At 42.4% G+C, this 27,860-nt stretch overlaps 1 protein-coding gene across 5 annotated transcripts; it reads right to left on the reverse strand.

Annotated features, from left to right (window-relative positions):
- Positions 1 to 27,847, reverse strand: LOC129332564 (lysosomal acid lipase/cholesteryl ester hydrolase-like). 5 transcript variants are annotated; one of them, XM_054983768.1, is made up of 11 exons: positions 27,751 to 27,847; positions 24,733 to 24,791; positions 22,404 to 22,515; positions 21,810 to 21,924; positions 18,147 to 18,345; positions 17,407 to 17,516; positions 15,411 to 15,550; positions 11,388 to 11,531; positions 7,214 to 7,285; positions 4,345 to 4,410; positions 1 to 708 (listed from the first exon to the last, which is right to left on the reverse strand). In XM_054983768.1, exons 1-11 carry the CDS (start codon positions 27,817 to 27,819, stop codon positions 475 to 477), a joined length of 1,320 nt encoding a protein of 439 aa, XP_054839743.1. In that variant the 5' UTR covers positions 27,820 to 27,847; the 3' UTR covers positions 1 to 474. The 5 variants fall into 5 exon arrangements, with proteins under 5 accessions (XP_054839743.1, XP_054839744.1, XP_054839745.1 ...); XM_054983769.1 differs by having other exon boundaries at positions 24,726 to 24,791; positions 27,751 to 27,828; XM_054983770.1 differs by lacking the exon at positions 24,733 to 24,791 and having other exon boundaries at positions 27,751 to 27,835.
- Between the last annotated feature and the right edge of the window lie 13 nt (positions 27,848 to 27,860).

The raw sequence follows: 27,860 nt of genomic DNA on the forward strand, positions 1-27,860 counted from the left end.
TCCATGCAAAGTTTTTATTCTGTAATTATTACTGTTGTACAGTAGGTGCTGTATATTTATACAAGTTTAATTTATTTTATTTATGTTGCTTATAGTCTGCTTTTCTCACTGAGACCCATCAGATTACATAATATAAATCATTACAATCAGTAGGATAAAGAGACATATAATAAACGATGTAATGGGACTAGGATTTCAGAACTCTGAAACAAAGCATGTATTAACATGATATATTAACAATGCAGGAGAACAGCGCATTCCCACTGGTATACATTATAGTGTCCAAGTATAATCACAAATGTAGGCATTGTCTAGGGGTACTTATGCTCTTTTAAACACTGCTGATTCCACTAGTAAAGGAAACCCCTGGTAGCATTTGGCAAGCTGGTATCTTCCTCGTGCTAGTCTCTGCCATCGGGTTGTTGTGACTCATGTTAAAAAAATACCAATGAAGTGAAAATACAAAGTATTTCTTTAGAGGGATTTTCCCATCATCTCAATGATTTTATAGTACAATCGTTCGGGGGCATTAAGACCTAAGACAAAATCCCAGTGGCTCCAGTCTGAAAAACTATGGTAGTAAACTATGTTATTAATCTGAGGAAGTAAGATAGCCATATCATAAGGGTCTGCTACAGGGTCTATTTCACCAGACCATATTGCAGTTGGGACGATCATGTCTTGTAAGTTATATGAAGGTGGAGAGGACTGAAATGAAAGCACAAGAGAATGCATCATTTAAAAAAAGAAAGAAAACTTTATGATTAAGTACATGTATTTCAGATCATGTGTGTAGCATTAACAACTCCGGCTTCGGATATTCCTGGAAATTTGGGGTAGTGCATGGGAAGGGTGGTATGTAGGGAGCTCAGTGGGGATGTGATGTCATAGACAGAGGTGTCATTTTCTCCAGCAGAATAGATCTCTGTGATCTGGAGATCAATTATAACTTTGAGAGAAATCCAGGGCTACTTTGAGGTTGGTAACTCTATGTAAGTTGACAATAAATTGAGCAAAAAAGTATTTAAGGAGCTGATTGCTAAGATCAATAACGAAAGAGATCATGAAGTTGTAGGAAAAGCTTGGTGAAAATGCCATTTGCATGCTGGGAATTATTAGGAAATGACTGAGAATAAAATAGCCAATATTGTAATGGCCTTGTATGCAGCAAGAGAAGCTTTATTGTGAAAAGAGATGGGATTTTTTTACCTGAACAATAAAATATCCTTCCTTATTTTGCACCATTGGCTTTTGGCCTGTTTTGTTATATCTCTGATGGTTGTGGGCTCTTTATTTTCTCCCTACTAGCTGTGGTGATTCAAAGGAACTGCTGACACCCAGTGCGAGCAGACAACATTAAAAGGCAATTCTGTCTATGCCTTGTTTGTTAGTCCTCCAGGGCAACTGGTTGGCCACTGTATGAAACAGGATGCTGAACTAGATGAACCACAGGTCTAAGCTAGCAGAACTTCTTGCATGTTGTTATGAGTGAGATGGCTCTCATCTTGTGTGGTATATGGTTCCATTCTCAGAAATGTAATAAGCACAAGTGTAATTTCAGGAACTTTTCATAGTTAAGGTATAATTTACTCTCTCACCACAGTGAGATTGTACTCACTGCATTCATCACAAGTCTTTTCTGCTGCTTTCTAATTCTAAAACTAACATGGAGGTGGGGGCTTGAGGCGCATCTACAGATTTGCCCAGTCAGCCAAGCCTCCTACCTCCTTGCCACAAGAAAACAAATATAATACATCCATTATTGAGTTACTTCATGTACCACATGCCAGTGCTACTAACAACTTGCTAAGGGAAGTAATGTCCAGGTCTGCTGACATTCTGATTACCCACCCCAGACCCTGACACACATTCTTCCACAAAAGAAGCCATATGTTGTGACCTGTCTACACATTGACAGAGAGTAAGAAACGGGAGATTTATAGAGCCCCTGCTGGGTCATGTTACATCATTTTGCTTGATATTTCACAAGTTCTTTGTGTAGATGCATTCTTTTTAGCAGTGAGTAATTTTTCTCCAGTTCAATTGTTTTAAAGATATATCTTCTTACTATATAAAAGGCTAAGCGTATTCAAGATAACTCACTTCCTATCCTGGTGCACCACCAAAGGGTGCTGCTGTGGAGGGAAGCTGAGATAAGGCAGCCAGACCTCCAGAGAGCACGCCAGCTGAGATCAGGAGCAGAGCACATGGTAATGCCTGCACCCCACCATCACCTAGCTGGTATCAGGAGCGAAGCAGATGACAGTGCCCATCCCCCTTCACCCAGCTGGGATCAGCCACAGAGAAGGTGACAATGCCTGCACCCTTCACCTGGCCAGGATTAGGAGTGGAACATGAGGCAATGTCCATCCCCCATTCAACCTGTCAGAATCAGGCATGGAGCAGGCGGCAATGCCCCCTCCACTTCACCCAGCCGGAATCAGGTACAGAGTAGTAGGCAATGCCTGTCACTTCTTCACCCAGCCGGGATCAGAAATGGAGCAGGTGGCAATGTCCACTCCCACTTCACCTGGCTGGGATCATGTGCACAGCAGGCAGCAAGGCCCACTCCTTCACCTGGCTGGGATCAGGAGTGGAGCAGGTGGCAGTGCCTGCCCTCCTTCACCCAGCCAGGGTCAGGAGTGGAGCAGGTGGCAGTGCCTGCCCCCTCTTCACCATGCGGGAATCAGGCGCAGAGCAGGTGGCAATGCTTGCCTCCCCCACGTTCACTCAGCTGGGATCAGATGTAGAGGAGGTGGCCATGCCTGCCCTCCCTGCTTTCATCTGGCCAGGGTCAGTACTGGAGAAAGAGGGAATTCCTGCCTGCCCTCCCTCCCCTTTCTAGAGCCCGTTGTATTTTTCCCCACAACCAGCTTTGTTGCTTGTGTGTGTGTGTGTGTGTGTGTGTGTGTGTGTGTGTGTATTTGTCAAAGGTTACAGTTCTGTGCTTTGCATTATTGGTTTCATTTTTTTAAATGACCTGCTTATAAAGTTTCACTTTTAATTGTTAGCTGCCTTAGTGATCTTCTTTGGGGTGAAATGCAGGATATAAAATTTGTAAATAAATAAATAAACAAATATTTGCCTATTGAATGAATTGGCATTTACATTTACTGGTGGTTTTATCTTCCTTAAAAACTACCTCTGTGTGTGTAAAGTGCCTTCAGATCATAGTCAACTTATGGCAACCCCTGCTGGGGTTTTCAAGGCAAGAGACTAACAGAAGTGGTGTGGTGGTGTGCCATTGCCTGCCTCATACTAAAATACAAAATGCATTTATTATGTCAATATTCCACGTATTTAATTATTATTATGTATATTGTCTGCTGGCAGCATTTGGGTGAAGGAGGAGTTCCTAAGACTATATTTATCCCTGGCTTACTTCTACACAGTTCTGTTTATCTCCATAACTAGGCAAGTTTGGGAGAAGGAAACGGACAGAACAACATAAATACACATGAAAATGGTGAAGAAAGAATTAAATATATTACAATTGAATAAATGAGTTGTGACAGACAGGACTGGCTCCAGCTGTGCCTCTTTTGAGAAATAACTAATGATAGCAGGTGGAATGCTGGGCCAATGAGAGTTGGAGTCTGTTGGAAAGGGTGGGAGTTTGAGGGAGAAAGGTTTGAGATGCTGGTAAGGGAGGCAGCAGAAAGATAGCAGGCTGCAAATCTGTTCTGATATATTGTACCCTTCCCTGTTTAACCTCAATTTATTTAATGAGTTTTAAAATAATTTATTCCAATGTTCTATCTTATAAATAAAAGTTCTTTTTTTTGTTTTAACTTTGGCTAAGGGAAAATATCACACACATATACAAACCTCAAATACTCTGGTTATGACCAATGGGCCAATATATCTAAACTTAATGCTGGCAACATATATATGAGAAGTAAACTCTAAGTCCCCTTTCCCCAATAACTCTGGGCAGTAGCTGAGTGAGGGGAAGTAACTAGCAGGAATGTGCTACCTGTATGGCGGAACCTCTGAAAGAAGAGAGAGGGGACCCTATTTGGGTCAGGGGGCTCTCTGCCTGCTAAACTGGAGGTTAGACAGCTGGCATGGGATGACCAGCCCTTACCTGCCTGGGAAGCCCCAAACCTATGAAGGAAGGTTTAGGGTGGTGGAAGGTGTATAAGAGGTAGGGGTTCACCATATGAGTGCAGTACAAATCCATTGGAAATCCATTGGAAATCCAAAAGTCCAGAAAAATTACAGTTTTCTGTGATTGTGTGATTTAGAGCACTGGACAGTAATGACAGATTTTTATCAAAATTATCTGAAGGAGACGACTTGAAATGAAATGTGCCTCTCATTACAAAAAAAAGGTTCTCTTACCTGATTATATTTTGCTTGATTCTCACTTCCATAGTCAAAATATCTGAATAATCCTGATTTTGAAATCTATGGAAAGAGTGGGGGAAAGTGAGATGTGGGTTACTTGATAGTTTTTCAAACTGTGGAGCCTTTGTCATGTTCTGCTTGGATTCTGCAGAATGTTTCTGCTGACAGAGGGAATCTCCATCAGTGAAGCCAAACTTCCTCATTTTTCCTTAATACCCTTGCAACATTGCTCCCAGGGGATAGGAGATTTCTAGTAACAACAAGAGGGGAAATCAGAGCTCTCTTGTAGGAGGCAAGGATCCATGAACACCCTCCCCCCTCCATTTACAAAAATCATGTGCTTGATCCAACCTCATGATTATCAAAGGATGGTGAAGTAATGCAAAATGAAAGTTAGGAACCAATGTTAATTAAATCTTTCCTTTTTCATAATCATCTCCAGGATCAAAGTGTTCCTGTGGGCATTCCAGAAGCTCAGATTTACTTAGTGGGAGTTTTGCATGTTGACTTAAGAAACCCATATGATATCCTAAATTGCTTTTGAAAGTTCCCTCAGTTTCAAAATCTGTACCATATAGCTTTCAGCCTGTTGTATGAAAAATAAGAGTCCATAGACACTGTAAGTTCACAGAACGAATAATACTGGCCCAAATTTGATGTACATTTCCTTCCAACTGAAAAGCTAAATTTTGGAAACTTTATAATCAATATTCGTTTCCACATGACTTACTGGCCTCTGGAACGTTGTGCAAAACGTGGAAGATAGTGTCTGGAAGATGCAATGTCGTGCAAAACTCCCGGATGATAGCATCTTCCTGGTGCAGTTTTGTGTGAGAAGATGCTATCTTCCGCGTATTTTGCACAACGTTCCAGAGGCCAGTAAGTCATGTAGAAACAGCCAATATTTCCTTTTGAAATGAATTAAATAAAGAAGTTTATGGTTCTCAAAAACTTGGCTGCTAAAAGTTTGATGTTACCCTGACTCAGTGGTTCCTTTTGAATATTGGATTTTGGTTTAACACCACCATGAAACCAGGAACTGAATCCATGATTTGAAGTTGCTTTTGTTAACCACAGTTATTCTTAGCTATGGTTCATTGTGACTTAGAACAACAAGTATTCAATTTTCAATATGGCCAAATCTGTGGATACTTAAATCTGGAGACTGGAGACTTCAACAGGCAAGACAAATCTTACAAACCTCAAAAAAGCCTCAGGTTTGCATAAAAATCTGCACTCTAAAATCTGCAATCTAAAAAAAAAATACAGAGGGGGCTAGATAACCACAAAAAAGCCTGTAGCTTTAAGAAATGCCTTCTCAGTGACAACTATGATGATGATGATGATAACAACAACCACAATAGTGCTCTTATACAGCTCCCTTCTGGACCAATTAGTGCCCCACTCAGAGGGGTGAACAAGGTCAGTGTTGTTATACCCTCAATATAGCTGGGTATGAGAAGTGTGGCTTACCCAAGGCCACCTGCAAAACTCATGGGAGTAGTGGGATTTGAACCAGCAGAATGCTGTTATGCAGTCCAATCACTTAACCATTGTGCTGCAGCAGCAGCAGCAGCAACCACAATATTGCCAGCCTTCAAGCCTTGCTTTCTCTCAGGAAAAGGCAGGAGGAGGCCCTTTCCAGGGCTATTTTAACCTTTGAGAGAGGGCTCCTCACTGTAAGTTAGGTTGCCAAGCTACAGGAGGAGCCTGGAGATCTCCCAGAATTACAATTGATGCCCAGATGCCAGGGATCAGTTCCCCTGGAGAAAATGGCTGCTTTGGAGGGTGGACTCTTTGGCATTATATCCCACTGAGGTCCTTCCAAACCCTGCCCTCCTCAGGCTCCACCTCAAAATCTTCAGGAACTTCTCAGCCTATAGTTGGCAACTCTACTAGCAGCAACCAAGGGGCCTCCTATCACCCAGCTTGCATAACACACCCAGGCCTGAGTATTTCCTAATGTTCAATGGAAACCATCCCATGGAAGCCAGTGTGATGTAGTGGTTAGAGTTTAAGACTAGGATCTGGGATACCCTGGTTCAAATCTCTACTCTGTTAGGAAAGCTCACTGGGTAGCCTTGGGCCATTTAACATTCTCAGCCTCACCTACCTCACCGGGCTGCTGTGAGGATAAAATGGAGAAGAAGAGAATGATGTAAGTAGCTTCGAGTCCCCATTGTGGAGAAAGGTGGGGGTATAAATGAAGTAAATAATTAATACAGCCGAAATATGGGGGACAGATAAAAAGTAGGTTGGTGGGTGGTGGGCAGGAGGAAAAAAACATGGGAAGGTAAGGATAAGGGAGTTGTCAGAAGGAAGGAAAGGAGAAATAATGTGGGGAGTGGCACAAAGGGGAAAGTGCAAGTCCTTATGGATTCCCCACCATGCAACTGGTTCTGAACTGGCAGCCAGCACCACACAACTTAATTGGTAGAGGATGCCAGGGAGAGGGAAGGGGGAAAAGCTGAAGATGGATGCAGGGCAGATAAGGTAGGTTGCTGAGTAGGTAGGAAGGAGAGCAGGAAAAAAAGGAGAGGTTGTGTGGCTTTTCAGGAAAGTGAAAGAGGAAATAGTGGTGGAAGGGAAGTGAAATACTCCCTGCAAGTCCTTGCAGGTCCCTCATTTGTGTTAGCCTAATTTTGTTGTAATCTTGGCTTGCTCCTAGATGTTAACTTCTCACATGCACTGGTTTCAGAGACCCCAGGTCAGAGCAAATGTGATGAAAAGCACTAGCATTATTGACAAAAAACTGCATACGATTCATCGTTTGCAAACAAAGTCCTAGTTCCACAAACTAAACATACTGAGCCATTATGTTGTAGAATTCAACTGCTGGGTATATATATATTCAAAGATCTACCTGTCTCCAGTGGAGAAGGGTTTTGACTGATCCCCCATCTGGAATGCGAGATAGATATATATCTGTTCGGCTCTGCAAAGAAGAGGGAAATCAATGATTTAAAAAAGGTTAGAAATTGGAGGGGAAATTCAAGTAAAACAAAATAATTCCATGCAATCGACTATTTGAAATACTAGGCTCGAGAACCACCTAATATTTCCATATTTTCTTGATTTTGCCGATCTCTGTCATGAAGCACATGTCTAAAATGGGTTTAGCTTGGGTAGAGCAACAGATTCTGTTTCCCAGAACAGATCCAGAGATAAATACTACCTTATACCGGAAACCCACATACCGATACTCATATCTACATGCCTCCAGCTACCACCCTAAACATGCCACTTGGTCAATTGTCTACAGCCAAGCCTTACGTTACAACCGTATCTGCTCCAATGCTCTTGATCGGGACTCCCATTTAAGAGATTTACAACAAGCATTTTTGGGACTACAGTACCCACCAAATGAAGTGAGGAAACAAATCAACAGGGCCAGACTAGTACCCAGAAACAGCCTGCTCCAGGACAAACCTAAGGGAACTAACAACAGAACACCACTGGTTGTCACCTATAGTTCCCAGCTCAAACCCATCCAACGTATCATCAGTGAGCTACAACCCATCCTGGAAAATGATACTTCTCTCTCAGAAGCCCTGGGTGGAAGACCTCTCCTTGCCTACAGACAGCCGCCCAAACTGAAACGACTTCTCACTTACAATCATGAATCGGCTGGCAGAGTCACCAGCACAGGTACCAGGCCCTGCAACAGACCCAGATGCCAGCTCTGCCCTTATATCTACCCAGGGAATACAATTACAGGACCCAATGGCATCAACTACACTGTCTCTGGCTCTTACAGCTGCTCATCCTCCAATGTCATATATGCCCTCATGTGCCAACTATGTCCATCTGCTCTGTACATTGGACAAACCAGCCAACCTCTACGCAAAAGAATAAATGGACACAAATCTGACATTAGAAATGGCAACATCCAGAAACCAGTGGGAGAACACTTCAATCTACCAGGACATTCCATCAAGGACTTAAAGGTCACTGTAATTCAACAGAAACCTTTCAAAAACAAAATCCAACAGGAAGCTGCTGAATTGGAATTCATATGTAAATTTGACTCTGTCAAGCTGGGACTGAATAGGGACTATGAATGGTTATCTCATTATCAAAAGTAACTGATTTCCTTTACAGAAGCAAACTGATCTCCATATCAGAAGGAGCGTTTGAGAGCTGTTTGCATCTACTCCTCCCTCCCCTCCCCTCCTCTATATCTGACCAGTTTCTTCTTGCCCTCCATGCATCTGACGAAGAGAACTGTGATTCTCGAAAGCTTATGCTACAATAAAGTTGGTTAGTCTTAAAGGTGCTACTGGACTCTTTTTGATTTTGTTTCTCAGAATAAAATCTTTGGGGAGAAGGGGTGCAGCAGGGGCTGAGGAAGAAGTCTGGTTTATGTTTCTGAAAGAATTGCCACATCCTATTTTTTTCTTGCCAGAATTAGGCACTGCCAGCAAGTGGTCAATAGATCATTGGAGACTAAGGATGTGTGGCTATGACCCTTTTTATTTTTTTGGCTATCCTCGTGAGACTTTCCCTTCTACTTTTTTGTTGTTCATTGTTCTGATTAATGTCTTTTTTTTTGCAATTTCTATACTATACTATACTATACTATACTATACTATACTATACTATACTATACTATACTATACTATACTATACTATACTATACTATACTATACCATACATACACACACACACACATATATATACATATACACACACACACACATATTATATATATATATATATATATATATAAACAAAGTTATTTCTGGAACCACGCCTGACGGAATTTTAGAGCTGTATAGAGAAACATTGCCACATTCTCAGTGGGAGTCATTCAGAAGGCAATAGACCTTTAAGGAATCTAGGAGGCCCCTCATATTAACTAATTCTAAGTTTATTTGAGACACGTCTGCATATAGTTGGCAATAAAGCAGAACATGTGAAACTGTCTCAATACTATGGTGATCTCAGTGGCAAACTATCTGCATATGCAATCTTAATATATCTACCAAATAAGATTTCAGATGGTATCACGTTGCCTGTAGGGAAGGTAAATATGAAGCCAGGCAGCCTGTCTTAAGAGGAATCTCAAAACAAGTTCTAATGGCTTGGCTAGAGAGTCCTTCCTGATATTCAATATCCAGTATTCTACATATGATTACCCCATAGGCCTCTAGAAATGAAATTGGGTATAACAAGTCCATGGATATACCTATGGTAATTATTTTCTTTTCAATATGGGCTTGCCAATTAGACATGTTGGACTCTTAAGAGCATTTGTTGTATAAGGCTTCCTACCTCTGTGGTATAATGCAAGTGTAGTCAGTATTTTATTGTCCTAAGCCATGCTCTTGTTTCCACAAGGTTTAGACCAGTTTCTGGACAAAGGGCTGCATTAGGTGTACAGCGCAGCATGCCCATCATTTTTCACAAAAACCTGGCCTGCACTCATTTCATAGCACCATCAAATGCACTTATCCATGCTGGAATGCCACATAATAACTGAGGAATCACTTTGGTCTTAAAAACTTTCAGCGCAGCTGGTACAAATTGATTTCCTCTGTTGTAAAAAAAAATGGGATATAGCAGCGGCGCTGATATTAGCCATATTTATTGTTGGTTTGCGATGATTAGACCATGACACATTATATTAGAAATGCAGCCCCAGATACCGGCAGTGGTTAACCTGTTCTATTTCTTTCCAACCTATTACCCATTTGGATAATTTCCTGGATTTAGAGAAAACAATTATTTTTGATTTCCCATGATTCAAAATCAGTTTGATAGTAGAGAAAAAATGTGAAGCATCTATTCAACAATCATTTGAAGCCTGTTCTAGAGCAGGAAAGTAATACAGTATTGTAGGAGTAAAATAATAGAGGCACATGTATGGCATCCAATTTAGGATAGTGGCAATTAACTTCTGCTAAATAGGGGGCGAGGTCATTGAGAAACAAGTTGAAGATAAAAGGTGCTAATATACAGCCCTGCTTGACACCTTTATTGGATGGAACTTTGGGAGTTAGTTCCCCTACCAAGGAGCATTTAATTTGGCAAGATGTCACTGTATACAGCTTTTGAATAAGGTTAAGTAGTTTCCTGTCTATGTTTAACTGGTGTAATTTGACCCATAGGAGTTCCCTATCGATTGAATCAAATGCTTCCTTGAAATCTAGAAAAACAGCATATAATTTTGTGTTACTCCTTTTAATATACTCATTAATCAGATGAGATAGAGTAGTACAATTTATATCTTTAGTTATACCATTTATGTCTTTAGCTCTTTACCCAGTGATGGGTATAACAGCAAATAAAATCCACCAATGTGTTCATGTATTGCTGTCCAGCAGTGCTGTTTCATATAATGAGAGGCCTCTTACATTTTGCCCTAGGGGAGAAAATGGTGGAGATCTCAGCAGCATGCTGTTACTAATTTGCAAAGAGGTTGTGAATAAAATCAATCTCTAGTCAAAGCCCACTGAAGTCAGTCCTAAACTGAGTTACTCCAATCTAAGCCTACTGAAGTCAATGGGTTTAGACTGGAGTAAGTCTTTTTAGGATTGCACTATTAGACTCCACATTAATTCTACAGGCAGATCATGTCCCTGAGGCCTTTAATTGTCCTTTTTATATGGGTTCTTTTCAGCAGTAAAGCCTGAAGATGTGTACAGAATAACTGGACCTATGTGCTCTACCACCTGTCCACTGGGCACACATCTATCTTTTCAAACAGAGAGGGATTGCTTAAGAGTGAAAAAAATAAAATATAATCCAGACATGTCATTATATTTACTCTTTGATCCCTAGTGGGCTGGGATCATGCCAAAAGGAAGCCATAAAAAGAGAACATAAAATTAGCAGCATTGAAGAAGCACGGTCCTGGGAATGGGGACAAAAATGCTCCCAAAGGCTACTAAGATAGGGGGATTTTCTGAGCATATTGGGAGTCAACTTTTTGCCTTCGGAATCACATCTCATGAAATTTTATCCAACCTTAATAGTAATTGCATTTGAAGCAAACCAATAAGCAATTTCTATCCCTTGGGCAAACATCAACGTACCATATTTGTATTTTCTGCATTAAATCCTCCTGAAGAGAGCACAGACAGACAGAATTTCATCATTAAAGCTCTATTGCATATCTTGAATATGGTCTCTCTCACAGACTTGCGTGAGAAAATGAAGTCTTTGCTGGTAAACATTTTCTGTGGAAACATAAAAAAGTGTCAAGAATTGAACTGAAAAACATTATTTGCAGGACTATCTAACTTCCACAGAGTACCTATGCCCTGAAAGTACTGCTGGGGTCTGTATGAGTTGGCTATGACTTAATGGTGTATACATACATACTAGAAGCAGGGGTAGTTTGGGGAATAATTCTGCCATCTGAGTGGAATATGGGTTAAGTTTCTGTTTCCATCAATGGCGTCTTCTAGCTTGTAGCCTTGATCTGTTTTTTCCTCATCTCCAGGATGCCTCTGATTGCAGCATGGTTGGAGAGATTGTTCCATACTGCAGCTTTTTATGTGTAACTTCCCTGTGTGTGTCCTACCTTCCTTTACAGACTGTTCAGTTTGAGGGAGGCAGGGTTGGGAGGTACGCTTGTGCTGTTGTGGTGCTGCAATGGTGCAATCGATTGAAAACTTTCCCTTTGCACATGAGCTGTACCGCTGTGTTGCTTAATCAGTTACCACTGCCAAATCCAATTGGCGAATCATTCCTTGCATACATGTCTCACCTTTAATTGGTCAGCAGATTTCCTGCATTTCACAGGTTGTTTTGATTGGCTGTGCTATCCTTCCTTCCTTTTTAGAATTATGGTCAGTAGCTAAAGAATTCAGCATAGCTGCGATCACAGGATGAAGAGGATGTTGCTTTGGAAGGTTATTGCTGCGGGCACCTTTACAATGTTTCACTTTCCCATTCCGTTCATCATTAAAGTTTTTGTTGTGTTGATACTTCGTATATCAAGATCAAATTCATTATTACTGTGCACGCATTTCATTCATTGAGTGGGTGAGTGGGTCAATAATAATTAACACTGAGGCTTCAGAATCACCTAACCACAAGTAAATCGGTATTAATGTCAATTTGTAGCTGCATTCTGATTTGTGAACAGTTAATCATGAACTTTGGAACTGACCTAGTGCTTTTTTTTTTTTTTAAAGGTAACAGTTCTCATACATACGTTGGCACTCATTTCCACCAATTCCTCCATCAGGACTTAGGAGACCCCACAAAAAATGCTGGTACCCCCTATCAGTAAGTACCCCCATCATGACTAGTATGGGCATCAGGGCTTTTTTTCAGGGGGAACGCGGGGGAACAGAGTTCCGGAACCTCTTGAAAATGGTCACATGGCTGGTGGCCCCGCCCCCTGATCTCCAGACAGAGGGGAGCTTAGATCTCAACTCCCCTCTGTCTGGAGATCAGGGGGCGGGGCCACCAGCCATGTGACCATTTTCTCTGAGGGCAACCCACTGAGTTCCACCACCTCTTTTCCCAGAAAAAAAGCCGACGGGCATGCATGTGTGCGTGCACCACACACACACACACACACACACACACACACACACACACGAGCCCTGAGTAGATCAGTCACTTGCTGGGCCATTCCTGGTGAGTGCCCTTTCACTGGTTTCTGTGATGGGCATACAAGGCAGGAGGAAAGGGCACGAGTGATAAGAAACTCCCTGAAGCTTCTCCTCACCCCAGATTGATAGCAAGGCAATAGTTTCCCTTTTTGTCCAGGAGACCTCACATACTTCTAAAGGCTTGCCTTTCTCTTTAAACTGCATGTTAAAAAGGAATCCAGTGTTCAGTGCACACAGATCTTGAAAACAGCACCCAGGCACGGCACTCATGTGCTTTTATAAGGAATATTCCAGGTGGTAGCGAGGAGAGGATTGACTGCATGTTTCTGACATTCTGATTGGCTGTGCCAGTTCATTTAGCACATATACAGTATATTGCTGTTTTGCTATATCGCTAGCATGTATTTTTTTTTAAAAAGTCATTGCCCTCCGTGCAACAGAATAAAATGTTGAGGTGAGCAGAGAAATGGCAGAGGTTTTTCTGAAAACAAGATCTGAGAAAACAGGTTTCAGAAAGAAACACAAATAAAAGGACAGTGAGGGATGTATAATGAAGCTGAGAAGAAACCATGACAAAAGGCAACAAAGGGAAATGAAACTGGAACATTAAGGCTGTCTAGAAGACACCTTTGTTACTAGTATTTCAGCAAGGATGGAGTCAGAAGCTCTTCAACCACAAGGTGGAGTCTTGGGATAATTTATGCCTGCTGAATGAGCTCTGGGTGGAGCTCATGCTCCTCCATTGTAACAGGCAGTTAAATCTGGGTGAGGCCAGTGGAACAAGCCTTTCGTTGAGAGTCAGCAACTGGCTCTTGGACTATGGTTTGCAGTGTGGTGCATTGTGTAAGGAGGTCAGTGGATCTAGAACCTCTTCAGGATGTTGGAGTTATATATGTTTGTTTAAATTGTATTTTTTCATCTCATCATAAGCCATACTGATCCCCATGAGGAGAAAAGCAAGTTAGAGATGCTTAAATAAATAAGCTTCAGGTGCGTAACTGAGTTAGTCTATAGTAGCACAACAAAATTTGAGTCCATTAGCAACTTAAAGATGAAGCCAAAATATTCTTTCAAGGCCAGGTCCTCTGGGCTTGAAAGACGGGAAAGACTTACCTTGCACACACGCACAGTGTGCCCGTGTTCCAGAGCACTTCCTCAGGACACTGGGAATGATGTCATCAGTCCCCAAGCGGCACAACATAGATGTGCTCCAGAGTGTGGGAGCACGCTGTGGGGCTCCCAGGCCCATTCCCATGGCTTTCCCCCCAGTCAGCCAGGTGAGAGGTGGCGGGGGGCAGAAGCTGGGAGTGGGGGATTCCCCATTCCCACTGGGAAATGGGATCCTTAAGCCAAAAAATTTACAGGGTATAAACTTCTGTAAGTTGAAGGTCACTTTGTCAGATACCAGGTACTTTATCAGTTTTTAAATGAACTATTGACCTTGAATGCATGCCAGCATGCATGAATGAGTAATTGTTCGATACTGGTTACTGCAAATATTCAGAGCAGCCTATAACAAGTACCTAAAGACTACATTTAGTGTATAATCAAGTATAAAGGTCTCTGGAGGAAGGGTAGCAGAACAAGAGACAAAATTCTGCAAACCAGGATATAAAACCTAGAGACTAGAGATGGGCATGAACTGGGAAATTTCAAACTGGGCGGTTCATGATTTGTTGTGTTTCACGAACCATGAACTTCCACAAACTTGCCCCGGTTCATGAACTGGTTCATTTGGTTTGTGAAAACGTCACTTCCAGGTTAGCAGAAGGTCTGCAGAGAGCCCCCCCCCCCACCATTGCCTAGGAAACTGATTGATCGGTGCCAGGCTATCTGCAGTGATGAACCAAAATATGAACCAAACAAACCGGGCTAAAATTCATCACGGTTTGTGAGAAATGAGCTCCCACAAACCACCGGTTCACGAACCATGAACCAACCCGGTTCGTGACGAACATTGGTTTGTATTTTAGTTCATGCCCGGCCCTACGAGAGAAATTTGCTGAGTGCAGTTTCTTCAACAAGAAGTCATAGTTATGCATTTTGTCTTTTTTTTTTGGATTCTGTGCATCTTCTCATCGTTTGTTTGCTTTGATGCTTATCTCTTATTGATGGAAACAGAACAAACCCTTCCTTACTGTTTCTGGACAGCCTTCTTAGACTGCAATATTGCTGTGCTTCTTCTGAAGCCAATGAACTTAAATGTCTGCCAAAAAAATGTGTGGAAAGCAAGCAATTGTATGAGGCTATTTGATGTTATTCTTATCTTTATGCTAGTAGAAGTTGGTCCATATGGAAATGTTATAGTCTGTTCATAATCAGAGTCACACACCTTTATACAATTTTGACTTCAGTAGACTTAGTTTGGTGCAACTCTGCTTAGGTGCACAGCATTTCTTACCAAGTTTTGGAACAGGAGATTAATATTTGTTCCGGCTTTATATTTGTTTGATTCCAGCAATTTTAAAACACTGATTGATAAGCCAATACCTTGATAGAGTTTTCAGAAAAGAAGAGTAATAGTCTTAACGAAGGGCTCGAGGCATGTTTAACTGAAATCACTGGTGCCAAGGCAAAGAATATTTTGATTTTTTGAGACAACTCTGGGAAAACTGAAAATGCTATGAAACCTGAGAAAAGAAAAATAGTGGGTGTTTAGAACTTCTCATAAGATTGTAAGCAGAAATCCACTCAACAATACACTGAAGAAGTATCCAGATCCCATAGAATCATATAAACTGGGGACATGATTTCTTAGCTTTCAAACACCTGGACCTGTATACAAAAATGCTGTTGACTTTTATATAATGATATAATATAATAATAACATTCGATTTATATACCACCTTTCAGGACAACTTAACACCCAATCAGAGCAGTTTACAAAGATCCCCACAACAATCACCCTGTGAGGTGGGTGGGGCTGAGAGAGCTCCATAGAGCTGTGACTAGCCCAAGGTCACCCAGCTGGCTTCAAGTGGAGGAGTGGGGAATCATACCTGGTTCTCCAGATAAGAGTCCCATCGCTCTTATATTGGCAATAATCTCTGGGTTCTGTTGCTGAAGCCTTTGAAAGTCTTGGGCTATACTCTCTGTTCTACTGTTATGCCCATTCCTGCTCTGCCCTGATCCTGGGTATGTGGGGTTGACAGGATTACAGAGCTCTGTATCTGTTGCTGTTCAAAAGGTCTAAAAAGACCCTTTCTATGCAAAATCCTGGGTCTAAATCCATTGATCCATTGTAGTAGTTAGATCCATAGCTACAGGGCTCATTTGGAGCCGGAACGCACAGGAACAGCGTTCCAGTAGGTCTAAAAAGAGGTCACGTTGGCCCCGCCCACGTGATTTCCTCCGAGTGGTGCTGGGCTCTAAAGGAACAGTAAGCCGTTTGGATTTCTTCTGCTCTGCTCTTTTACTTTCATTTGTGAGGGGGGGGGGAGAGAGAGAGAGAGAATGCCAAGTGGTACTGGGCTCCAAAGAAACGCAAGCTGCTTGGATTCCTTCTGCCCTGCTCTTTTACTTTAATTTGTGACTGGGGGCCGGGGGGGGGAAGAGAATGCCGACTGATGCTGGGCTCCAAAGGAAGGCAAGCTGCTTGGATTCATTCTGCTCTGCTCCTTTACTTTCATTTGTGACTGGGGGGGTGGGGGAGAAAATGAGTGAGTGAATGCAAGCCGAGTGGTGCTGAGCTCCAAAGGAACGCAAGCTGCTTGGAATTCATGCTGCTTTATTTTCATTTGTGACTTGAGAGAGTGAGTGAGTGGGTGCAAGAAAGCAGGGCTGGCTCTCCAGAGGAGGGTAAGCTGCTTTGAGTTCATTCTGCTTTATGGAAATACCTGGAGACTTTCGCAGAAAGGGGCCTGAGAGGTGGATGTTGCCTTCTGACACACTTCCGGTGATGTTAGTGGGTGTGGCATATGCTAATGAGTTCCTGTAGTTCTTTTTATAGGAAATGACCCCTGCCTGGAGACTTTCGCAGAAAGGGGCCTGAGGGGTGGATGTTGCCTTCTGACACACTTCCGGTGATGTCAGGGTGTGTGGCATATGCTAAATGAGTTATCCTAATGAGTTCCTGTAGTTCTTTTTATAGGAAATGACCCCTGCATAGCTACTACAATAGATCCAATAGAGGGGTTACTGGCATCCCCTTTTTCCTTTCCACACATGCACAACTCAGTTACTACCACTCTTTCCTCCCAGAAAAAAAGAAAAAGGCCTGAATGCAACTTAAGTGAGTCAAACAGTGAGCATGAAGGCTGTGTCTTAATAACAAGTCTAATGTTTAAATCCAAAAGCAAGATGGTGTCCAAGGATTCAAGCAAAAGGGATGGTTGGCTCGTGAAGGACCCAAGCAAGTGCATCACTAGCATGTGAAGAAGCCAGGAATCTTCCAGTGACCCAGCAGATTAGAATACAGGACAAACACACTCAAACACATAAAGGGAGAAGGAGAGGGGAAAGCTCATTTTGTTCCAATTTAGCTTACCAAGAGTAGTGCCTTGAGAATGGCCAATGTAATACAATTGTTTTTGCCCAGTCTTTTCCAGAATAAAGTTTATCGTTGCTGGAATATCAAACATGGCCATTTCATGGAAACTGAAATTTTTTTAAAAATGTAAAATGTTATTGAAACACTTGCAAAACCCATGCTTATTAATTACCAAGCTGTTCACTTTGAGTTCAAACTGTCAGATTCTGTCATTCAGTTTGGTGTATTTCTCTAGAATGAACAAGGATGCTCTACTTTTAAATATTGCTCATGCTGCCTAAGTCATAACACTAAAATAACATTAAGGGGAAAGTAATAAGCAAAAGACAACTAGAATCAAATGGAATTGTTCATTTTGTTAGAGATTCTGATAATTTTTCATAAGATTCTTATGCTTTTTTTCTTTTAATATCATAACAATTTCTAACAAGCCCTATGCGGGCTTGTTAGAATTTAATATTCTACACCCGCCAATTTTAATGGTTTTTTATACGACGTTTTAATGTTTTTATAATGTTTTTACTGTTTTTAATTTGTTGTCAAACCGCCCTGAGCCCGTCTGACAGGGAGGGCGGTCTAAAAATGTAATTAAATAAATAAATAAATAAATAAATAACATTAAATAAAATTAAAACTGTGTGAGGACACGTCTTGCAAATAGAGCAATAGACTTCTTCAATAGCTCTTAAAATATAAAGGAATACTATCAAATGATGTTAGTTTTCATGTCAAACCACCTGAAATCCCAAAATTCATCTTGATCAACGGAGAAATTCTGATGTCTCTGACACCAGCTTGTTCCTCTGCTGTTTCCTAGCCAGACGTCATAGCCAGCATCTGCTAAAATGAAACCAAGGCTGTTGTTGGCCATATTTGCAACCCAACTGCTAGCTTCGGTAAATATTCCATGTTGTACAAGCACAACAGGCTTTGGATCTAATTTTTGAAAAGAGTAAACAAAAAGATTAGAATTAATACTGTATAATAACAAAGACTTTGATGACTCTCTCCTATATGGTTATTATTTTTGTGATTAAAGTAGGCTGGGGATTATTTTTGTGATTAAAGTAGTCTGGGGAAAATTCCACCCTGATTTTATTAGGCAGAATACATGGAGAAGTGGCAAAACAACATTGACCTTTTAGGATATTGTCACCTGCACACTGGTACACAGTATGTCCCTAATACAGAATCTTACAATTTATATGTTCTTTGTGTAAACATAAAGCATTTGTAGAATAAAAAAATCCCAGAAATCTACTTATTTTGTCACTGGGATGACTTTTAACATCCCAGGCCATTTATCCCAAATACCTTGAAAGGTGGGGTATAAATGTTTATGCAAAAACAAACTTGTTGCAGTAAAAAAAAAACCCAAACCATGTGTTTTTGCACAGGTAAATACAGACAGGGGAGCAATAAAATGAAGTCTTATATTTCTCAGTAGATTGGAACAAACCAAACCTAAACAACAACATTATTAATGTTTAATGACAGTTATGCTCCATAGCAGTTTAGGTTAGTCTCGGTTTTCAAAGGTTAGGTATTGTGAAACACTCACTTGTTCTGCCACAAACATTAATTTTCTTAGTGAGAACTAGAATTTGGAACTGGGTTTGGGGTAATGAATATACTTCAAATACAATTCTGATGCATTTACCTTATCATAGATTTTCCAAAATATTAAGTGGATCAAGAGGTTGGGAAAAAACCAATCTCTTTCCTTCCCCCCTCCCTGGAAAAAAAAATCCATCTCATTTTTTCCTCCTGGAAAAAATATTCCACCTCTTTTTATTCTTCAGGAAAAAATCATTTTTTTTCTCCAGGAAAGTTTGGAAATTTGAGGGAAAACTGAAATATATACAGTACTCAGTGTCCTATGAAATCTGAACTTACATTACTGCTTTAACAGGATAAAATGCATTCTATACTTTACAGCATTTACCCGAAAAGCAGATACAATTGGAGTTGAAAATAGAAATCTGGTGGTAAATAATATAAAATGTGTGATTTGATCGAAAAAAAGACTCATATATAGGCGTGTGCACCCGAAAAATTTTCGGGTTTCCTGCTTCAGGAAAAACCTGAAATCCACTTCGGATTCGGGTTTCTAAGTCACTTTGTTATACCTGGTTTGGAGAAGGCCCACCTCCACCCTTAAACCCCATCTCCCCACCTCCCACCCCCACCTCACTTACCTGGCCAGGTGGAAGGCTGGAGTTGTTGCTGCACTGGCTAGCTGGCCAGCGGAGAAAGCCTCCCTCACCACCACCACCGTGGTTTGCCAGCACAGCTGCATAGTCAGAAGGCCTTCCTTGCTGCCGCATAGCCATGGCTGGTGCAGCCAGCTGGCCAGCAGAGAGGGCCTTCCCTGCCACTGCCACCACACAGCCACTGCCAGCACAGGCAGCTGGCTGGCGGAGAGGGCTGCCATTGCTGCCACCGGATGCCAGTGGGGACTCAGGAGGGCTGCCTCCTCCAGCACGGTGCCAGATAAGTGGGGGGTGGGGGTAAGGGTAGGGAATGGGAAAGTTTAAAGGGCCCTGCTGCTTGCAAAAGGGCCATTTAAACTTCACCCTAGGGCCCCAATGCTGGCCCCGATTCGGAAATACCAAAGCTTTCCAAATTGTGCCTGATTCAGATATTTTACTTGAATCTGATACCCGAAGCGCACACTCCTGCTCATATACTTACAACAGAATTAGCTATGAAACTGCAGCAGCATGACATCCAAGTGCCTTGCCCCCCACAAAATGGGGCTGCAAGCACCTGGCAAATCCTGCCAGGGAGATAAGCATGTGTTCACAACCCCCAGGTTCCATGCTGCCATAAATGCTGAATGACCTGGTTCTCCCTGGATATGAGACAGTGAATGCTGGGGTGGCCCAACTGGAAAGGTGAGCATTGACCTCCATGCCCAAGGACTAAACCACCATGCCACCAATTGGTAAGGTCTCTGTGGTGTGGAAGTACCAGTGCACCTGCCCCCAAGAATGAAAGGCAGTGAGCACCAGTTGGGTGTTCTACAAAAGTGAATGTGAGCCCTCCCACATGCCTTCAGCACCACTGCTGCTAATGAGGCAAGCAGCAGCAGTGCAGAGGACCAATGACCCCAACCCCCAGCTTGAGCTTAGTGGGCCCGGAAGCAAGCCTCACAGAGGCCATAGGCCTGACATGGTCATTTGGGGGAAAAGGGTGGTGAAGAGGCACCCTTCACTACCAGGGAATGTGCAGGGTTATGAGAGTATAACTGGGGAGAGAAGCTCCCAATTATCCCTGGGGGAGGGAGTGAATGTCGCATTTATCTTTTTTTCCTGGACTTCTCTCTTTTTTTGTGGTAGGGTCCATGGGGAACCTTCGCCTTCAGAAAACCACCCAATTGTCTTTACCATCATACAGGAATGGTGGAGCCTCCTCCACCTCCATGGCATTCTCCATTACTGCTGTGGACATGCCACCAGCCCTCTGCTCCAGCCTCACTTCCCAACTGCAATATAGCTCGTCCGTCAGTCTGCAAGCTCCCTTTTCTAACCTGGTAGATTTGTGAGTGACTGAGTGTATTTTTTACTTCAAAACCATTTCAATCATTCTAAAAGAGAAAATATTCATAGAAGATTTCAAACGCTTCCCACAGTTTCTAATTTTTCCCTCAGATAAATGGAGGAAACGGCCTTGGAAAAATACTGAAAAGAGTATGGCCCCTCCCCAAATTTTCTGGGGTTTCTCTTCAGGCCTTTACGTCTCTAATTGATCCTATGTCTCTATATTTCTGAATATGTCTGACTGATAAGAGTATACAGATTCTTAAGTTTATTCTACCAGTCCCTGGTATTGGGAACATTTTTTTCCTTCCAATATTTATGCCAATCTCAGCATTCTACCATGTTTAACACTAACACATTAAATTCTTTAGGATTCAGCATATAATAGATTGCTAACCAGATATTATGTTATTAATCTCCAGTCTTGGACAGATAACATAAGAAATTATAATCTCTTTGGGCTTTTAATAGACTTTTTATATACTGTTTTTAATTGTAAGCCACTTAGTTCAGGAGTCTGAAAAGGTGGCATAGAAATATTTTAAATAAAATAAAATTCAAAATAAGAGAATGGCCTGGGAACATTCATTCTGGTTGTACAAGAGAGATTCAGTTTGCAAGGATATCTACTAGGACCAAAAGTTTGGGGAAGAAGGGTCTTTTTATGAGAAAAATTAACATTCCTTATTCAACTTTGCCATAGAAAGGGATATCAAAGCAATCCAGGATAATGCTAGACCAGTCACGCTTAAGTGAGAAAGGATTTTAGTAATGTTTCGCATAGTTTGGTTTTTTTAAAAAAAATTACCCTATTTGATGGGAGTGTGCTTCCTATGAATTTTTAAAGTGAACAAATACCTCTGCTTTGATCTTTTCTCCCTAAGAGAATTCTGTTTATTGTCAAATAATGACCATCGTCTGTCAAGACCACATATTCCTCACTGGAGTACCCTCTGTAATCAATCAGTTCACTCTGAAAAGAGAAAAAACAAACTCCTGAGATTGTTCTGATAAGAATATTTTAATCGACTTGGAAGAAAGAAAGTCTTGAAGTACAGATACAGAGTTCTGTGTAACTATTTTTGTTTGTTTGTTTCACACTTTGATGAACTTCAGTTCTCAACTATTCCACAAGGACATGTAATAAGATGGGAAGCACTGTTGCAAAATTGATCATTATAATCACAACTGATACAAAGAGTTGCTGGAAATCTCTGGGCAACTTTAGTTGTTACAGATTGTGAAGGAAACAGGGACAGCACTTGTTTTTAGGATTAATTAGAAGAAAAGTTTTACATCTCCTCTGCTTCCATCTTCCCCCATCCCTTCCAGCCTTGATCTTCAGTTCCTAGTCTTATCTATAAGATCTCAAATATACATATTCCTCCCAAGCTGAATTCAAAGCCTCCTCTACTCCATTATGACAAATTAATTTTAGATAACTTAACTTACAACATTCATATGAATTTCAGGATGCTCATGTATTGTTTGGTTGTCAAACTCTTCTGAGCGTGCAATTGCTTGAGTTAGGCAGACGATTGCAACAAACCACCACATCTTTTTCCTGTTAAAGACAGTGGGGGTGGGGAGAGAAAACAATGAAACATGCACATCAATATTTTCATTAATAATACTAATAAACTATATAAATTAAATAGGCTCTAATCATAACATGTTTCTATGTAACCACAGGGAGTGTAAGTAACCATGAAATTCCCCATACAGGAACTATGTAGTGTATAGGGAAGGTCACATCCTTATGAGTTCTAACTTCTTTGCCCGCAATGCTGAGTCTTTGTGCATGCACAATTAGCCTCTCAGTTGGGGCTGCTGATTCTGAATGTTGGGATTATGTGGCATACGCCAGTTGTATTTAGGTTATGGCCCAAAACTGATAGTGCCATAGTGAGTCACCATCTTGGTGCTCAGCAAGAAAACCTGGGCAGCTGCCCCAGAGCAACAAATTCTTATCATGCCCACACAGGGCAAACTTCTGTGTCTTTGTTAATTTTTGCCTGTCTGATCCATTTGCAAGACTGCCACTCCCACTACCAGGGCCAGCCTGTCCATGGAGGCAGGTCTGGCAGCTGCCTCGAGTGCTGAAGTGCCAGAGGGAGCACCGGGGGCAGGGGTGCATGGTGTGGAGCTGACAGCAGCAGCGCTGGTGGCTGAGCGGGAGGGCTGGGAAGCCACCTGCATGCCACCCTGGCCGCCTGCTGTGCCTGGCCTGCAGCTGCTGCACCCGGCCGGGAGCATGTGCTGGCGGTGGCAGCGTGGGGCAGTCTGAGCGAGCAGCCTCCGCCCTCCCGCTCAGTTGCCCCGTGCTGCCGCCACCTGCACACAGCTGCGAGCAGTGCGGGGCAACTGAGCAGGAGGGCTGGAGGCCACTCGCGCACTGTCCCAGCTGCCTGCTGTGCCAATGGGGCTGGCTCACAGCGGCATGCCGCATGATGACGTCACACGCAGTGACATCATTATGCAGTCTGGGTGTGTGCGCATGCACATGTGCTTTGTGCACATGTGGGGGCGGCAATAGCCCTGAAGCTGTCCCCAGCCTCAGGCGCCAGAAACTGGCACCGGCCCTGCCCACTCCACTCCACCACGGCAGCTTTGCTTATCTGAACAGGGCCTTCTACAGATGCTGCCATGCAACTGGGGAAATGAATAGTTGCCTATACATACACATTTTCTGTAGTAGCCCCCATATTAGGAAATGGCCTGCTTGAAAAGGTCAGGGGAGTTCCCGCACTCTTAGCTTTCCACAAACTGTGCAAAGCTGTATTACTCACAAGGGCTTTGTTTATTCAAGTTGTGCTGGTTCAGGGAGCCATTTTGGTGTAGTGGTTAAGAGTGACAGAACTCTAATCTGAAGAACTGGGTTTGATTCCCCACTCCTCCACTTGAAGCCAGCTGGGTGACCTTGGGTCAGTTACAGTTCTTCCGGAACTCTCTCAGCCCCACCCACCTTACAGGGTGATTGTTGTGAGGATAATAATGGCATACTTTGTAAATCACTCTGAGTGGGTGTTAAGTTGTCCTAAAGGGCAGTATATAAATCGAATGTTATCATTATTATTTGATAAAGGGACAGCAACTGTAGACTATACTATTGGATATTCTCTGTGGATATAGATATGCTCGTATTGGATAGTTTCCACATCCTTTAGTAGATCACATCAAATTACTTACTTTCTGCTTCAGCAATGTTTCATCTCTCTGTTCCTTTATTCAAAATTTATGCTTCTTTTCAAATTTTTGCTATATGTAACCAGGGCTTTTTTTCTGGGAAAAGAAGTGGTAGAACTCAGTGGGTTGCCAGCACAGGGGGCAACTCTTGGTGGGAGGTGGTGCCCCGGTACCACATGAATGCATGCAAAGTGCACACATGCTCCCAGGGCCAATGATGTCACTTTGGATCAGCTGGAACAAGTGGGGAGTTTTTAAAAGTTTAAATCGCCCTAGGTGAAAATGGTCACATGGCTGGTGGCCCCGCCCCCTGATCTCCAGACAGATGGGAGTTTAGATTGCCCTCCGCACTGCTCCAGCGGGACGGAGGAGATCAGGGGGTGGGGCCACCAGCCATGTGACCATTTTCAATTGGTTCCAGAACTCCATTCCACTGTGTTCCAGCTGAAAAAAAGCCCTCTACGTAACATATTGTATTGTTTATTGACTGTCCCAGCTGTTGATCACATGGACTTATACTGTGTAACCTGCCTTGAGTCTCGGTGAGAAAGGCAGACTGTAAATAACATAAATAAATTTCCAACCTACAAAGTACCACCTTGGCAGGGAACAAGCATCAATCTTGAAACTAGAGGAACCTCTGAAAAGCCCCATCTGGAAATTGACAAGAATTTATTTATGTTGATTTGGACATTGGAAGCTAATTTTCATTGACATGAATATTAAACTTGTAGCTAGTGTTCCCAATTATCTCAACCACATCTACATCTTGCAACAGGTCTTGAACTGTACTCAAAATCCAAGTCTACTACTTCTGTAGCTGGCTCTATGATCAACTGTTCCAACTCATGGTTATTTATGATACCCAGAAACCTCATCTCTACTGCATGACCCAAGCACACAATTTCTTATTCAAAGTCATAGAATCATAGGGTTGGAAGGAATTCCAAGGGTCAGCTAGCCCAACTCCCTACTCAATGCAGGTAATCCATAGCTACCCCTCCCCCACTCTCCCAGTGATCCCTGCTCAGTGCCCAGAGGAAGTAATCAGTACTACTATATTTTCTGCAATAGTAGCTTCTTTATTTCACACTCCTTGTTGAGATCACCCACTTGGTTTTGGTCAAGCAGAAGATAGTTCATCCATACTTTTTAATCAATACTTATGACCTGTTATCTCTTCCTCTAACGATTCCATGGGGGAGATTCTCCCCTTATGTTTTCCATCTTATTTGTCTCTGTGCCCTCTTTGATGTATGGAGCTATACTACCACCACTCCCTATCCTATCTATACAGTATATATCCAGAAATAACCATCTCATTATTTCCCCATTCCACCAGCTTTTCAAAGTGTCCACTATATTTAAGCTGTCACTGATTATCAAGAACTCCAGCTTCCCCCATCTTGGTTTGGAGGATTCTAGTGTTGGTATAAAGACACTTGTTCTTAATTTTCCTGTCCAAGGCTCCTCACTTCCTTTAGCCCTTTTGTCTCCTCACATGGCCCTCATTTAGTAGTTGTTGTACCACTTTTAAGCACCTCCAACCTAGTTCAATTTTGGTTCTTCATTTTGGCTGCCATCCATGCCTTGAGACCCCTAATCTCTGTGTGTCTAGCTAGACTGCACTTGGAACAGAGAATGCTACCTTTGGAGTTCGAGACTTTTAACTTTTTGCCTGGTGACCTAAATTTTTCCTCCAGGACTACACAACTCCATTTACTAATTCCAATGGTACCAATGTGACCCAAACCACTGACTCCTCCCCTGCATTCTTGGGCTATATAGACTGTCCATGGCACCTTTGCAGCAGGCAAGAAAGTCACCATGCAGTCATAATGTCCATCACCAACTCTACTCTCAATATTCTTAATGAAACAATCTCCCACTAACCAAACCCTGACTCACCCCACTAGCCCCAGAGGGGTTTCTTTGGTATGAGAGGATCCTTTCTTAAGGATAATTTCCCTGCTCCTCAGCCTATGTCAAGTTCCTCAGTCTCCATGACAACAGAGAACCTGTCACCATAGGAGTGGAAAAGTTTCATCAGATCCCTGAAAGTCTCACCCACATCATATATACTAATAGCCAAGTGGTCCTGATGTGTGGATAATTAAAGCAGGAGACTGGAGCCATCAATGAACAAGCCAGGTCTTCCTACACACCTGAAAAATACCTCAGGTTTGCAGAAAAATATGAAATCTAAAAAAAATACATTGCTGAGGGTTTTTTTTTTAAAAAAAAAAAGCCAGAATGATAAAAGCAAGACCGGGAGCTTTAACCCAGATGCTCTCAGTGGGTATTGCTAAGCAACCCCAACAGTTAACCAGAATTCCATATCACTCCACTCTCCAAGATATAAGGCCTGATGGGATCACATTTTAGCTGCTTCTAAAGAAGTGAGCTGTGACTCACAAAAGCTCATACCCTCCCACAAATTTTGTCAGTCTTATAGGTTCTACTGGACTCTTGGTCTTTTCTACTGCTAGAGACGGACTAGCAAAATTACCCATATTGATCAGGCTTGCTTTCAGTCAGTAAAAGGCAAGGGGAGAGGGAAAGCCTGTTTTGGCCTTTGAGGGAGGACTCATTAAGGCCAGGTCCAGAAGTAACCACCATACCACATGACTTGATACTACATGACCTGCATGAGTCACCCAAGCCTAGCTACTTTCTACTTTTCAGTAGCACTCCTCCCACCCCCCAAGCAAGTGTACTGTAGTGGTTGGAGTTTCAGAGTATGAACTAGGAGACTGAGGTTTGAATCACCACTTGGCTGTGGAATCTCAGAGCCAAGCTACAAGTGACTTTTTTCACATGGAGAACACTTGACTGTTTTCGCAAGTTTTCCTGGGAACTGAAGTCCAAGTGTCCTTCCCCTCTCTGTTAGAATCGCTACCTGAAGAGCCAGAGAAAAACCCGCAGCAGCAGCAGCTTTTGCAAATTGTTCCTCCAGTCACAAGTCTGCTGGACAAGAGGGATCTCAATGATCGTTTGGGGGCGGGCAGCTGCTACTTTCTCCCTGGGCATCCTGCTCCCGGGGAGCTGCTCTGGAGAAAGGTGCCATGTCGGTGAAGCTACCAGTGGAGCTGCTGGGGAAAGGAAAAAAGTGAAGACAGAGGCAGACAAAGATGGTGGGAAAGAGAGAAGGAAACAGGAAAAAGGGAGAGGCTGGGGGGCAGGGAAGGGAAAAAGAACATAGTGGGGGAGACAAATACAAGATACCCCCTTCAAAGCCTTGCATGCCCCCCTCACCACTTGCATCTCTCTAAACTTCTCCAAACAGGCAATCCTAGCATTGAAGTCATGATGATCAAAAGAGAAAAACTTTATGACTTCTGAACCATTTTCTGATTAACATTGAGCTGCAGCTCACAATGTCCAAAATAATTAACAATGTGAGCTGCAACTCACAATGTCCAAGATACAGCAAAATAGTAAAGAGTTCGGTAGCACCTTTAAGACTAACCAACTTAACTGTAGCATAAGCTTTTGAGAACCACAGCTCTCTCCGTCAGATGCATACAGCAAGAACCAATAAGCAAATGTTGAACAAACTAACCCCTCAAAAGCTCAAAACCCCGACAGCCTCAAGCAAAAATTGCACACTTACTCCTTCTTTGCCTCTTGCACAGTCCCTCTTCCCTGTTAGCACTTCCTTGCTGCACACTCTGGTTTGCATGCAGCCAGGAAAAAACTCTGTGACTTTCTTTTAAAGTCAAA

Source organism: Eublepharis macularius, chromosome 6 (assembly GCF_028583425.1).
Source record: "Eublepharis macularius isolate TG4126 chromosome 6, MPM_Emac_v1.0, whole genome shotgun sequence".
Taxonomy (NCBI): domain Eukaryota; kingdom Metazoa; phylum Chordata; class Lepidosauria; order Squamata; family Eublepharidae; genus Eublepharis; species Eublepharis macularius.

Bases quoted from the DNA above. Each gene is read 5' to 3' on its own strand.
- LOC129332564 (XM_054983767.1), bottom strand. From the start codon at position 27,167: ATGCCCAGGGAGAAAGTAGCAGCTGCCCGCCCCCAAACGATCATTGAG. The intron at 22,516-27,036 runs GTAGCGATTCTA...TGTCTTTAACAG, and splicing joins GTTTTTCTCTGGCTCTTCAG to GAAAAAGATGTGGTGGTTTG. The intron at 21,925-22,403 runs GTAAGTTAAGTT...TTCTCTTTTCAG, and splicing joins CTGAAATTCATATGAATGTT to AGTGAACTGATTGATTACAG.